The sequence below is a fragment of the Mesoplodon densirostris genome, chromosome 5 (genome assembly GCF_025265405.1).
Source record: "Mesoplodon densirostris isolate mMesDen1 chromosome 5, mMesDen1 primary haplotype, whole genome shotgun sequence".
NCBI lineage: Eukaryota > Metazoa > Chordata > Mammalia > Artiodactyla > Ziphiidae > Mesoplodon > Mesoplodon densirostris.
In genome coordinates this window covers 134,038,387-134,052,368 of record NC_082665.1, presented here as the reverse complement: position 1 = coordinate 134,052,368, position 13,982 = coordinate 134,038,387, and the positions used below count along the sequence as shown (strand labels likewise).

Here is a 13,982-nt window from a genome sequence, read left to right as displayed (position 1 = left end):
TGGGTAATGTCATGCGGTTTTGATGGCATCTCAGAGAGGGTGGGACTGATTCAATTGAAGCCATTACAAGAAGCGGCTCCTTCCAGCGAGGCAATAAGGACTGTCTTGCTCTGTCCTCTGGAGCCCCTGTGAGGGGCTGCCATGTCGAAGGGATGCCATTAGCATTCAGGCAGCATGCTACAGGAGTGGAAGATTGCACCTGGACTTCTAGAAACTGGCTGCAGGGTGAGGCTGCCGCCAAAACCGGCCACGCAAATGCCAGAGACGGTCCACGGCTGGGAGGTCTGACCTGAAGGACTGCAGACAGTAGTGAGGGCCATGTGAAGATGTCATGGTAAGCCAAAGATGAGTCTGACACGTCTGGGTGTGGCATGTGGAGACGCAAATGGATCGTTTTAGGTTACTCTTGGCAAACAGCTCTTCCATCCTTAAGATATTGTTTAGCTTTCAATTGCCTTTGTACTTTGGAAATTCTAGTTGAGCCTGAATTTTAAAAATCTTACCCAACAAAGAGGTATCAAAGATTTAAGTGTTTGCTTGGGATTATCTGAAAGGAGGTTGTGCTTTACTTGTTCCTTATAAAACCACCCTGAAGCCTTTTGTCCTGTATTAGAGACAGTTTTTAAAAGCAAGACAGTGTCATCCGTTTTTACATAAACTGTGCACATTACTACTTGACTCACCAGCTCGACCGGGGCCCAGCCTCATTTTCTTCTTTTCAGTCTGTCTGTCTTTCAGCAGACTGCAGTTCCCACCCTTCCTGCCGTCCCTCGTTAGTTTGTGAGCACCTGCTAGGGAGCACCACGTCTTTGATCCCCGGCTGCCTGGCTTATATTCTGACGCTACCACTTAGCAGTTTTACTGTGAGCAGGCACTTAACAGTTCAGACTTCAGCTTCGTCCTCTGAAAAAAATTCGGAATAATAACGGTAATACTTGCAAAACGGTTGTAAAGATTAGACTAGATGGTACTTGCCAAATACAGAAAAGCACAGTACCTGGCAAATATGTGACCCCCTATGCTATTTAGAACAAGATCCAGTTACTGTCCTTGGGGAGTTTATGGCCCAGTCAGAGAAACAGACTAGTCCATAAAAGATCGGGGGGTCAGTGAGTAGTAGTGATTTATGCGAGGTCAGGGTTTACAGAGCTCCTGTTATGTGCAGGCAGTTATGGAGATAAGGTGCCTGGCTTCAGGAGGCCTACAGCTGCCGGGCAGTATGACAGAGCTGTGCAGAGCGGGGCGTGGGAACAGGATTCCCAAGAATGGGATGGGGACGGAAGTGTGGGTTCACACATCAGAGGCGGCCACCTGGAGGAGGTGAGGCTTTTGTTTTCAATATTGAGTAGATGTGTTGAACAAAAGAAGCCAGATACCACAGTGGACAATATTACAGGATTCCATTTTCATAAAGTTCAAGATTGGCAAAACTTGTCTATGTGATGGAAGTCAGAACAGCAGTTACCTTTGCAGGAGGTTATTGATTGGAAAGGGACAAAAAAGGAAACTCCTGGCACGTCGGTGTCTTGATCTGTGGGCATGTGTACGCGGTTGTACCTAAGTAAACACAGATCTGTATACACTGAAGATTAGTGCAGTGTTTTATGTGTGTGTTCTTGAATAAAGCAATCAAATAGTGATGATGAATGGGCACAGCTTGGTAAAAACAGGGGGAAGGTCATACTTGAGAGTGAGAAAAACAAATAGGAAAGGTGTGGAACAGCACGTCGAGTTCCAGACTGTAAGAAGTCTGCTCTGTCTGGATGGAAGGATGGATACATGTCGGGGAGTGAAGATAGAGTGATGGTGAGAAGCATCTTTTAGGTGCAGGCCGTTGTGGGAGAAAAAAAAATTTTTTTTCTCCAAGTTTTTCTGTTTAAAGTACCAGGCATAAAGGCATCCCCCCACTTTTTTACTTTTTAAAAAATTTAAGTATAGTTGATTTACAATGTAGTGCCAATCTCTGCTGTATAAGTGACTCCGTTTTACACGTTTACATTCTTTTATTAATATTCTTTTCCATTATGGTTTATCCCAGGAGATTGGATATAGTTCCCTGTGCTATACAGTAGGACCTGTTGTTTGTCCATTCCAAATGTAATAGTTTGCATCTACCAACCCCAAATTCCCAATCCATCTCTCCCTTTCCCCCCTCCCCCCAGCAACTACAAGTCTGATCTCTATATCTGTGAGTCTGTTTGTTTTAGAGATAGGTTCATTTGTGCCATGTTTAGATTCCACATATAAGTGATATCATATGGTATTTGTCTTTCTCTTTCTTACTTCACTTAGTATGATAATCTCTAGGTCCATCCATGTTGCTGCAAATAGCATTATTTCATTCTTTTTTATGGCTGAGTAATATTCCATTGTATGTGTGTACCATATCCTCTTTATCTATTCATCTGTCAATGGACATTTAGGTTGCTTTCATGTCTTGGCTATTGTAAATAGTGCTGCAGTGAACATTGGGGTGCATGTATCTTTTTGAATTTGAGTTTTGTCCAGGTATATGCTCAGGACTGGGACTGCTGGATCATATGTTAATTCTATTTTTAGTTTTCTGAGAAACCTCCATACTGTTCTCCATAGTGGCTGCACCAATTTATATCCCCACCAACAGTGTAGGAGGGTTCCCTTTTCCTCACACCCTCTCCAGCATTTGTTATTTGTAGACTTTTTAATGATGGCCATTCTGACCGGTGATACCTCATTGTAGTTTTGATGTGCATTTCTCTAATAATTAGCAGTGTTGAGCATCTTTGTGCCTGTTGGCCATCTGTATGTCTTCTTTGGAGAAATGTCTATTTAGATCTTCTGCCCATTGGGTTGTTTCTTTTTTGATATTGAGTTGCATGAGCTGTTTGTATATTTTGGAAATTAAGCCCTTGTCAGTTGCATCATTTGCAAATATTTTCTCCCATTCCATAGGTTGTCTTTTTTTTTTTTTTTTCCTGGTTTCCTTTGCTGTGCAAAAGCTTGTAAGTTTGATTAGGTCCCATTTCTTTTTTAAAATTTTTACTTTTTATTTCTATAAGGCATCCCTTCTTAAGAGGGTAGAGTGGCATAGTAGAAACTGACCTTCGTTTGGGTCCCTTACCTCTGAACTTCTGTGCAGTCTTCTCATCCCTTAAACAAACAGGCTTTTGGGAAGCTTACAGGAAATAATGCATGTCAAGTGCTGTATCTGCCATGTAAATGCTTCTTAAAAGATTTGTTTCAAGTGTGTGGTTTATTTATTCACAGTACTAATACTTGACTTTCTAAATCAAAAACCTGGTTACTATATTATGGAGTAATGCTTGCTCATCTGAAACTTTTGATCCTTTAGTTAAATAATTATTCTGTTTCATGTAATTGTACCTTAATATTGTTTAAAAGCTTTTGGTTGTTTTTTACCTTAAAAATCACTAAATTATTTTAAGCATTTGAGAACAAAGAATTTCTATTTCACTAAGGCTCATATTTGGCAACGTCTGTTGTATGAGGAACAGAACAACTTTAAATGTCAGGTTTCTCATTTATTTGGAAATGGGTTGAGTGTGGGGGAAGGAGAAGAGGGGAGGGAGTGGCGAGAGACTGATTTACTAGGATATTTTTTTTTAATGTATTTATTTATTTATTTTTGGCTGTGTTGGGTCTTCGTTTCTGTGTGAGAGCTTTCTCTAGTTGTGGCAAGTGTGGGCCACTCTTCATCGCAGTGTGTGGGCCTCTCACTGTCGCGGCCTCTCTTGTTGCGGAGCACAAGCTCCAGACACGCAGGCTCAGTAGTTGTGGCTCACGGGCCTAGATGCTCCACGGCATGTGGGATCTTCCCAGACCAGGGCTCGAACCCATGTCCCCTGCATTAGCAGGCAGATTCTCAACCACTGCGCCACCAGGGAAGCCCTAGGATATTTTTAAATGAAATTTACTTTTTTGAAATGTTAAACATCAGATTGTGAGCGTATGAAGTACCTTTTTGTGATTATAATGTATTAGTGTAATCAGATATTTGTTAAATGTTAAACTGTTATATGAGAAATTCCACTTAATAACAAGCTAAATTCATTCAGAATCTTTTGACAATGACTCGTTTGAGGACTATTTGAGATTTCTCAGATGATCATTTTTATTTTATTGTTTTTCATTTTTAAATAACTAACTCTTCCCTAGCTTTGAAGGCCAGCCACTTACCTCTCTAGAGAATGTCTGCCCTGTTTTCGGGGAATGCCTTTGCATTCTAGAACATACTTCATTCTGTGTCTAAGCACTGCTGAATCTCTCAACCGGATCTGCCCTCTGTGTTTAGGAGCGAGCGAGCCCGCTGGATAACTGCCCTGGGACACAGCAGCGGGAAGCAGCCTCCGGACCGAACCTGTAAGTACCTGGAGGGCCGTCTGCTCTGGAACATGGAGGGCTCTGCCCCCTGCTGGTCGCTGGGTTATTAGTGGTTAACCTCCACAGTACCCTCTTTGTAAATTTTCTCCAAGATTTCCTTCCTGCTGCCCCACCTCAGCTCTGGATGCTCCCTGCTTTGGAAGTCAAGGGGACTGAATTCAAAGTGCAGTTCTTTGCTGTGTAAACATGGCAGATCACTGCATAGCCTTTCTGAGCCTCTTAAATCATCTGCAAGTTAGGTGCATTATTATATACAACATGGGGTTATGATAGTGAGGATTAAGTTAAATGTACATTGAAAGCCCTGCTTATACTATAAAGCTCTTAAATTCCTGTTATGGGCAATAGTAGCATGTTTAAACGTTCTCCATACTGACAGTGTGAATCTAAGCTGAAATGGATTTTTAACCTTAAGGTAAATTACTTGACCCTTCCTTTTGACTTTTTTTTTTTTTAAATTAAAGTAATTAAAAAATATATTTTATTTTTCTAGGGAACTAGGTACTGGTACAGTAAAGATTAGTGTCATATGCTAAGCATCTTGTTATGCTGCTCTGGATGATTCCAGTTGGAAGGTCAAATTCAAAGAATTAGGGCAGCAGAAGTGGATATTCTGGAGCACTCAAAAATCATAGTTTTAAGCTTAGAGTCAGAGCTAAAGTGACTGGTTTGAAAGTTCTCTGGAGTCAAGTTTCATATTAAAAAAACAGAGTAAAAACTCAGGCCAGGGCTTCCCTGGTGGCGCAGTGGTTGAGAGTCTGCCTGCCGATGCAGGGGACACGGGTTCGTGCCCCGGTCCGGGAAGATCCCACATGCCGTGGAGCGGCTGGGCCCGTGAGCCATGGCCGCTGAGCCTCTGCGTCCGGAGCCTGTGCTCCGCAACGGGAGAGGCCGCAACAGTGAGAGGCCCGCGTACCGCAAAAAAAACAAAAACAAACAAAAAAAAAAACACCTCAGGCCAGCCAGTAGCAAGTCACTGAAGTAAAAATTGATTTGTTATGATTGAGAATTTGGGGAAAACTAAAATGTTTTCTAAGTAACTTTTGCTAGGAGCTCCTTTTATTTCTAAACTTCTCTGGCAGCTTTTATGTGCTGTTGGGTGGGCTGGGGGAACACCCTGGATGAGAGCCAGGAGAACTGGATAGATTGTGCATTTTATCCTCATGGCCTTGGCACATACCTGATCTATCTTGACGCAGTTTCCCCAATGCACATGACTGTTTTCTGCTCTATTGTGTGATGTATCTAATGACTTCTTATCAAGGCTATTTTTGAGGGGATTCATGTATCGTAAAAGGCCTCTCTCGATTCTGAGCTTCTAAAATCCTAAAGCTCTTAGCCAAGTAAGAGAATTCCTGGGAAAGATTTTCTGCTTTTTAGGAGTCTACCTTGTTTCTATCTGTGCTGGCTTTGATTGCACAGAAAGACTAAGTGAGTGCAGATTATTGATTTGTACCTGTTTTGTTTTTCCACTGCTACCGGAAGTTCATTATGTCCCCTTTTGCCCTTAGCACTGACTCAAGTGGAAATCATTAGATCATTTACTGCCAAGCAACCAGATGAACTCTCCCTGCAGGTGGCAGACGTGGTCCTCATTTATCAGTGTGTCAGCGATGGTGAGTGCGAGTGTTCTGATGGGGGTGCTGGTCGTCCAGTGTTCAGGGTCTCATTTTGTCATCACTGCTCATATTCCCTATCCCTTTGGTTTCCTCATATGCGCCTGCCTCTCCTTTATCTACACTTTATTGCTTCTAAATGTTTTTTTAATAGAATCTGGTCACATGGTTGTTATTCAAAAGGAACATGAAATGTTTTCCTTCCTTCCCAGTCCCCCAGTGACCTAGTTCTCATCTCCAGAGGTTCTTCCTTCCTCACTTAGAAAATAAAATCAGTTGGGAGACAAGATGGCAGAGTAGGACTCTAAGCTCACCTCTCACAAGCATACCAAAATCACAGCTAATTGCTGAACAACCATTGATTAAAAGAAAAAAAAACTGGAACCTACCAAACAAGATTTTTTGTATCCAAAGGCATGAAGAAGAAACCTAATGAGACAGTAGGAGGGGTGCGCTCGTGATACAATCAAATCCCAGACCCCTCCAAGTGGGCGACCCACAGACTGAAGAACAATTATATCACAGGAGTTTTCCCACAGAAGTGAGAGTTCTGAGCCCCATGTCAGGCTCCCCAGCCTGGGGGTCTGGCATATAGGAGGAGGAGCCCCCAGAGCATTTGGCTTTGAAAGCCAGTGGGGCTTGAGTGCAGGAGGTCCACAGGAATGGGGGAAACAGACTTTACTCTTGGAGGGCTCACACAAGGTCTCGTGTGCACCAGGACCCAGGGCAAAAGCAGGTCTGGCCCAGGCTCCTATGAAGTCACTACCTGTGGGTCTTGGAGGGGCTCCTTGGAAGTGGGGGTTGGCTTTGGCTCACTGTGGGGACATAGACACTGGTGGCAGACATACTGGGCTCCATTCAACCACATGAACAATCCTGGTGGATGACATATTGGCTCATTAGTACCAAGACCTGGCTCTACCCAACAGCCTGTTGGTTCCAGTAGTGGGACACCTCAGGCCAAACGACCAACAGGGCAGGAACACAGCCCCACCCATCAGCAGACAGGCCGCCTAAAGACTTCCTGAACCCACAGGGACCTCTAGACACACCCCATGACACGGCCCTGCCTCCAGAGGGCCAAGACCCAGCCCCCTTCACCAGGGGCAGACACCAGAAGCAAGAAAGCTACGATCCAGCAGCCTGCAGAACCGAGTACACAAATGCAGATCAGAACCTACCCTTAGACCAGTTGGTCCCTGGCCCTTGGGTGATGAGAGGGGAGTGTACTGCTGAAACACACAGGACATCCCCTATAGAGGGCCATTTCTCCAGTGTTGAGAAACATAACTAACTTTCCTCATACATAAAAATACAAACAGAAATTTAAACAAAGTGAGATGGCAGAGGAATATATTCCAGAATGAAGGAACAAGATAAAAGCCCAGAAAAACAACTTAACTGACATGGAGATAGGCAATCTACCTAAGAAAGAATTCCAAGTGATGATTGTAAAGATGATCCAAGAATGCGGGAAAAGAATGGATGCACAGAGCTAGAAGTTACAAGAAGTTTTTAACAAAGGTTAGAAAAGATAAGAACAACCAAACAGAGTTGAAGAATACAGTAACTGAAATGAAAAGCGCACCTAGAAGGACTCAATAGCAGAATAAATGAGGCAGAAGAATTGATAAGTGAGCTGGAAGACAGAGTGGTAGAAATCACTGCCACAGAACAGAATAAAGAAAAAAGAATGAAAAGAAATGAAGACAGTTCAAGAGACCTGGGACAACATCAAATGCACCAACATTTGCATTATAGGGGTTCCAGAAGAAGAGAGAAAGGTCCTGAGAAGATATTTTAAGAGATAATAGCTAAAAAATTCCCTAACACGAGAAAGGAAACAGTCACTCAAGTCCAGGAAGCACAGAGTCCCATATAGGATAAACCCAAGGAAGAAGACACCGAGAGACACAGTAATCAAATTGACAAAAATGAAAGATATAAGAGAATCCCCATAAGGTTATCAGCTGATTTTTCAGCAGAAACTCTGCAAACCAGGGGGGAGAAGGGAAAAACCTACAACCAAGAATACTCTACCCAGCAAGGTTCTCATTTAGATTTGATGGAGAAGTCAAAAGCTTTACAGACAGGCAAAAGCTAAGAGAATTGAGCACCACCAAACCAGCTTTAAAACAAATGCTAGGGCTTCCCTGGTGGCGCAGTGGTTGAGAGTCCGCCTGCTGATGCAGGGGACACGGGTTCGTGCCCCGGTCTGGGAGGATCCCGCATGCCGCGGAGCAGCTGGGCCCGTGAGCCACGGCCGCTGAGCCTGTGCGTCCGGAGCCTGTGCTCCGCAAGGGGAGAGGCCACAACAGTGAGAGGCCCGCGTAACAACAACAACAAAAAAAAAACAAATGCTAAAGGAACTGCTCTAGGCAGCAAAGAAAAGGCTACAACAAAAAACAAGAAAATTACAAAATGGGAAAGCTTACCGGTAAAGGCAAACATACAGTAAAAGGTAGGAAATCATCCACACAAAATTATGGTATCTAAATCAGTAATCATGAGAGGAGGAGAGTACAAATGCAGGATATTTGGAATGCATTTGAAATTAAGAGGTCAGCAACTTAAAACAATCATATATATATGGACTGCTATATCAAAACCTCATGGTAACCACAAACCAAAAATGTATAATAGATATACACACAAAAAAGAAAAAGGAATCCAAACACAACACTGAAGATAGTCATCAAATCACAAGAGAACAAAAGAGAAAAGAAGGAAAAAGACCTACAAAAACAAATCCAAAACAATTAACAAAATAGCAGTAAGAACATACATATTGTTACCTTAAACATAAATGGATTAAACGCTCCAACCAAAAGACATAGGCTGGCTGAATGGATACAAAAACAAGACCCATATACAGGCTGTCTACAAGAGACCCACTTCAGATCTAGAGACATGTACAGACTGAAAGTGAGAGGATGGAAAAGGGAATTCCATGCAAAAGGATTTCCAAATCAAAACAAAGCTGGAGTAGCAATACTCACATCAGACAAAATGGACTTTAAACTAAAGACTGTTACAAAAGACAAAAAAGGACACCACATAATGATCAAGGGATCAATCCAAGAAGAAGAAAGAACAATTGTAAATAGATAAGCACACAGCATAGGATCACCTCAATATATAAGGCAAATGGTAACAGCTGTAAAGGGAGAAATTGACAGTAACACTATAATAGTGGGGGACTTTAACACCTCACATCAATGGACTGATCATTCAGACAGAAAATCAATAAGGGAACACAGGCCTTATATGACACTCTAGACCACATCGACTTAATTGATATTTATAGAGCATTCCATCTGAAAGCAGCAGAATACACATTCTTTTCAAGTGCACATGGAACATTCTCCAGAGTAGATCACATGCTGGGCCACAAAGCAAGCTTTGGTAAATTTTAAAAAATTGAAAAAAAAAAAAATTGAAATCATATCAGCATCTTTTCTGACCACAACACTATGAGATTAGAAATCAACTACAAGAAAAAACACCAACATGTGGAGGCTAAACAATATGCTACTAAACAACCAATGGATCTCTGAAGAAATCAGAGGAAATCAAAAAATACTTAAAGACAAATGAAAATGAAAACATGATGATCCAACCCTATGGGATGCAGCAAAAGCAGTTGTAAGAGGAAAGTTTATAGTGATACAAGCTTACCTCAGGAAACAAGAAAAGTCTCAAATAACCTACCTAACCTCACACCTAAAGCAACTAGAGAAAGAACAAACAAAACCCAAACTTAGTAGAAGGAAAGAAATCATAAAGATCAGAGCAGAAATAGAGACTAAGAAAACAGTAGAAAAGGTCAATGAAACTAAAAGCTGGTTCTTTGAAAAGATAAACAGAATTGATAAACCTTTAGCAAGACTCATCAAGAAAAAAAGAAAGGGCCCAAATCAATAAAATTAGAAATTAAAAAGAAGTTATAGCTGACACCATGGAAATACAAAGGCCCATAAAGAGACTACTACAAGCAACTATATGCAAATAAATTGGATAACCTAGAAGAAATGGACAAATTCTTAGAAAGGTGCAATCTCCTAAGACTGAACGAGGAAGAAGTGGAAAACATGTGCAGACCAATTACAAGCACTGAAATTGACTGTTTTAGAAACTCCGAATAAACAAAAGTCCAGGACCAGATGGCATCACAGGCGAATTCTACCAAACATCTAGTGAAGAGTTAACACATATCCTTCTGAAACTATTCCAAAAAACTGCAGAGGACAGAACACTTCCAAACTCGCTCTACGAGGCCATGATCATCCTGATACAAACCCTCAGCTAACATCATACTCAATGGTGAAAAGCTGAAAGTATTTCTTCCAAAATCAGGAACAAGACAAGGATGTCCACTCTCACCACTTTTATTCAACATAGTTCTGAAAGTCCTAGCCACAGCAATCAGATGAAAAATAAATAAAAGGAATCCAAATTGGAAAAGAAGAAGTAAAACTGTCACTGTTTGCAGATGACATGACACTGTAAATGACACTATAAATAGAAAATCCTAAAGATGCTACCAGAAAACTACTAGAGCTCATCAGTGAATTCAGTAAAGTCACAGGATACAAATTAATACACAGAAATCTGTTGCATTTCTATACACTAACAGCAAAAGATCAGAAAGAGAAATTAAGGAAAGAATCCCATTTACCACTGCATCAATAAGAATAAAATGCCTAGGAATAAACCTGTCTAAGGAGACAAAATACCTGTACTCTGAAAACTATAAGATGCTGATAAAAGAAATTGAATATGACACCAACAGATGGAAAGATATACCGTGTTCTTGGATTGGAAGAATCAATGTTGTCAAAATGACTCTACGACCCAAGGCAATCTATAGATTCAACACAATCTCTATCATATTACCAATGGCATTTTTCACAGAACTAGAACAAAAAATTTTACAATTTGTGTGGAAACACAAAAGACCATGCATAGCCAAAGAAAAACAGAGCTGGAGAAATCAGGCTTCCTGACTTCAGACTATACTACAAAGCTACAGTAATCAAGGCAGTATTGTACTGGCACAAAAACAGTACATAGATCAATGTAACAGGTTAGAAAGCACAGAAATAAACCCATGCACCCATGACCACTTAATCTACAACAAAGGAAGCAAGAATACACAATGGAGAAAAGACAGTCTCTTCAGTAAGTGGTGCCGGGAAAACTGGACAGCTACATGCAAAATAGTGAAATAACATTCTCTAACACCACACACAAAAAGAAAGTCACAGTGGATTAAAGACCTAAACGTAAGACCAGATATGATAGAAACTACTAGAGGAAAACATAGGCAGAACACTCTGACATAAATAGTAGCAATATCTTTTTGGATCTCTTTCCTAGAATAATGGAAGAACAAAAATAAAGAAATGGGACCTAATTAAAGTTAAAAGTTTTTGCATAGCAAAGGAAACCATAAACAAAATGAAAAGAAAACCTATGGAATGGGAGAAGATATTTGCAAATGATGCAACTGACAAGGGATTAATCTCTGAGATATACAAACAGCTCTTACAGCTCAGTATCAAAAATACAAACAACCCAATCAAAAAATGGGCAGCAGATCTAAATAGACATTTCTCCAAAGAAGACATACAGATGGCCAAAAAGCACATGAAAAGATACTCAACATCACTAATTATTAGAGAAATGCAAATCAAAACTACAATGAGGTCACCTCACTCCGATCAGAATGGGCATCATTAAAAAGTCTACAAATAAATGCTGGAGAATGTGTGGAGAAAAGGCAACCCTCCTACACTGTTGGTGGGAATATAAATTGGTGCAGCCACTATGGAGAATAGTATGGAGGTTCCTTATAAAACTAAAAATAGAGCTACAATACGATCCAGCAACCCCACTCCTAGGCATATATCCGGAGAAAACCATAATTCAAAAAGATATATGCACCCCAATGTTCACTGCAGCACTATTTACAATAGCTAAGACATGGAAGCAACCTAAACATCCAGTGACAGGTGAATGGATAAAGAAGATGTGGTACATATATACAATGGAATACTACTCAACCATAAAAATGAATGAAATAATGCCATTTACAGCAACATGGCTGTAGCTCAAGATTATCATACTAAGCGAAGTATAAGCCAGAAAGAGAAAAAGAAATATATGATTTCATTTACATGTGGAATCTAAAAAAGATACAAATGAACTTGTATACAAAACAGAAACAGACCTAAAGACATAGAAAACAAACTTACGGTTACCACAGGGGAAGGGTTGGGGGCAGGAGGGATAAATTAGGAGTTTGGGATTAACATATACACACTACTATATATAAAATAGAAAACCAGCAAACACCTACTATATAGCATAGGGAATTATACTCAATATTTTGTAAAAACCTGTAAGGGAAAAGAATCTGAAAAAGATATATATATATATACATATATATATATATGTATAACTGAAACGCTTTGCTGTACACCTGAAACTAACAGAACACTGTAAGTCAACTATACTTCAATAAAAATAAGTCATGTTCTTCCTACCCAAAACATCATCCCTTTCTGCAACTCAGCCCAAGCTCAATACTCTCCTAGACACCTCACTTCAGGGCCTCTGATGATGTTCTGCCTCTCATCATGATATGCCATTGATTCCCTCTTGAAACCTTTCCCCGTTCCACCTCTCTCACCTTGCATCATCCGTGGTACCCAACCTGGGGCAGGATATTGCCTCTGAAATTTGCCCATATCCTCCTCCCTCGGAGCTGAACAGTCAAGATTCATCCAAATACTTGGTGCCCCATGAGGACTCTGCTCTTCTTTGCAGGCTGGTATGAAGGGGAAAGACTGCGAGATGGAGAAAGGGGCTGGTTTCCTATGGAATGTGCCAAGAAGATAACATGTCAAGCTACAATTGATAAGAATGTGGAGAGAATGGGACGTTTGCTGGGACTGGAGACCAACGTGTAGCCTCTCTGATGGTATTTTGTCACTGGGAGATTTGCACTACATCATGGTGGGCTGGTTGGTTCAAGGCCGGTTTTGATGTTAATTTTAACACAGCCTATTTAATTAAAAGAAAGGAAACACTTGCCTTTAAGCTTGCCAGGTGGTTCTGTTCTCTCAGGAGAACAGATACTGGACTGGATAGTTAGTCCACGAAGCTCAGTTTGTGCATAGCAATCCTTTTGCAAACCTCTTTAGGTAAACAGAATAGCTGAGCAGTCCACGTCAGGGATCAGGCAGCCTCAGCCACTCCTAGTTGTATCATGTTCTGGCATAATATATATATATATATATATATATATATATATATATATATATATATATGTAAGATGCTGTATCCTGGTTTCCTCTATCCTCACTTAACCAAGAATGTATGCTATCCCTCTTTAAACAATTCTCCTTCGTATGGTTCTTCCAGTATGAGCAAGGTTTTATGTCTTTAAGGAATACCCAGTTTTGTAAATATTGCTCCTGCCTCTTATATTTTAGATCTGATGCTAATGCTTTCTTGATTTCAAAAGGAACTGGTAGAGTTCTGAAGGTGAGCTCAGTTTTTCTAAACCTCTTCCCAGGAAAGGGAAATTGACACTTGAATTTTTTCCACCTCTTTCCTAATTAGAAGGGAAGTAAGGAGCCTTACTTTAAAGATTTTTTAAAAAAATCCATCTCACCCAACTTCAGTCTTTGGTAAGTATATTCTAATAAAACGTAAGCTACTCTAACAACATAGAATTTAGATGGTTCATATATGTGAGGAAATCCTGAATATAGGACAGGGGTCGTACTTTTTAAAAATAGACCTATATGAGATGATAAACTGACGTGAGGCTGCTTTGCCTTCAATAATGTAAGGTTTCTGACTGTTCCTACTCCCATTTCCAAAAGGAAATTGGCTGAAACACATTTTAACAATCTTAAGGAAGATAAAATTGGACCGTAAAAGGTATCAAGAAAGCAACATGGTATACCTAGTTGC

At 40.6% G+C, this 13,982-nt stretch overlaps 1 protein-coding gene across 1 annotated transcript in view; it reads left to right on the top strand.

The window, feature by feature from the left end:
- The window catches only part of ARHGEF26 (Rho guanine nucleotide exchange factor 26), a 151,789-nt gene extending 138,819 nt beyond the window's left edge, over window positions 1-12,970 (top strand). Inside the window, exons 12-14 of the mRNA XM_060100189.1 lie at window positions 4,292-4,359; window positions 5,892-5,996; window positions 12,828-12,970. Coding sequence (XP_059956172.1) covers window positions 4,292-4,359; window positions 5,892-5,996; window positions 12,828-12,970 — 316 coding nt within the window. The remainder of the gene's footprint in view (window positions 1-4,291; window positions 4,360-5,891; window positions 5,997-12,827) is intronic.
- Window positions 12,971-13,982: the final 1,012 nt, after the last annotated feature.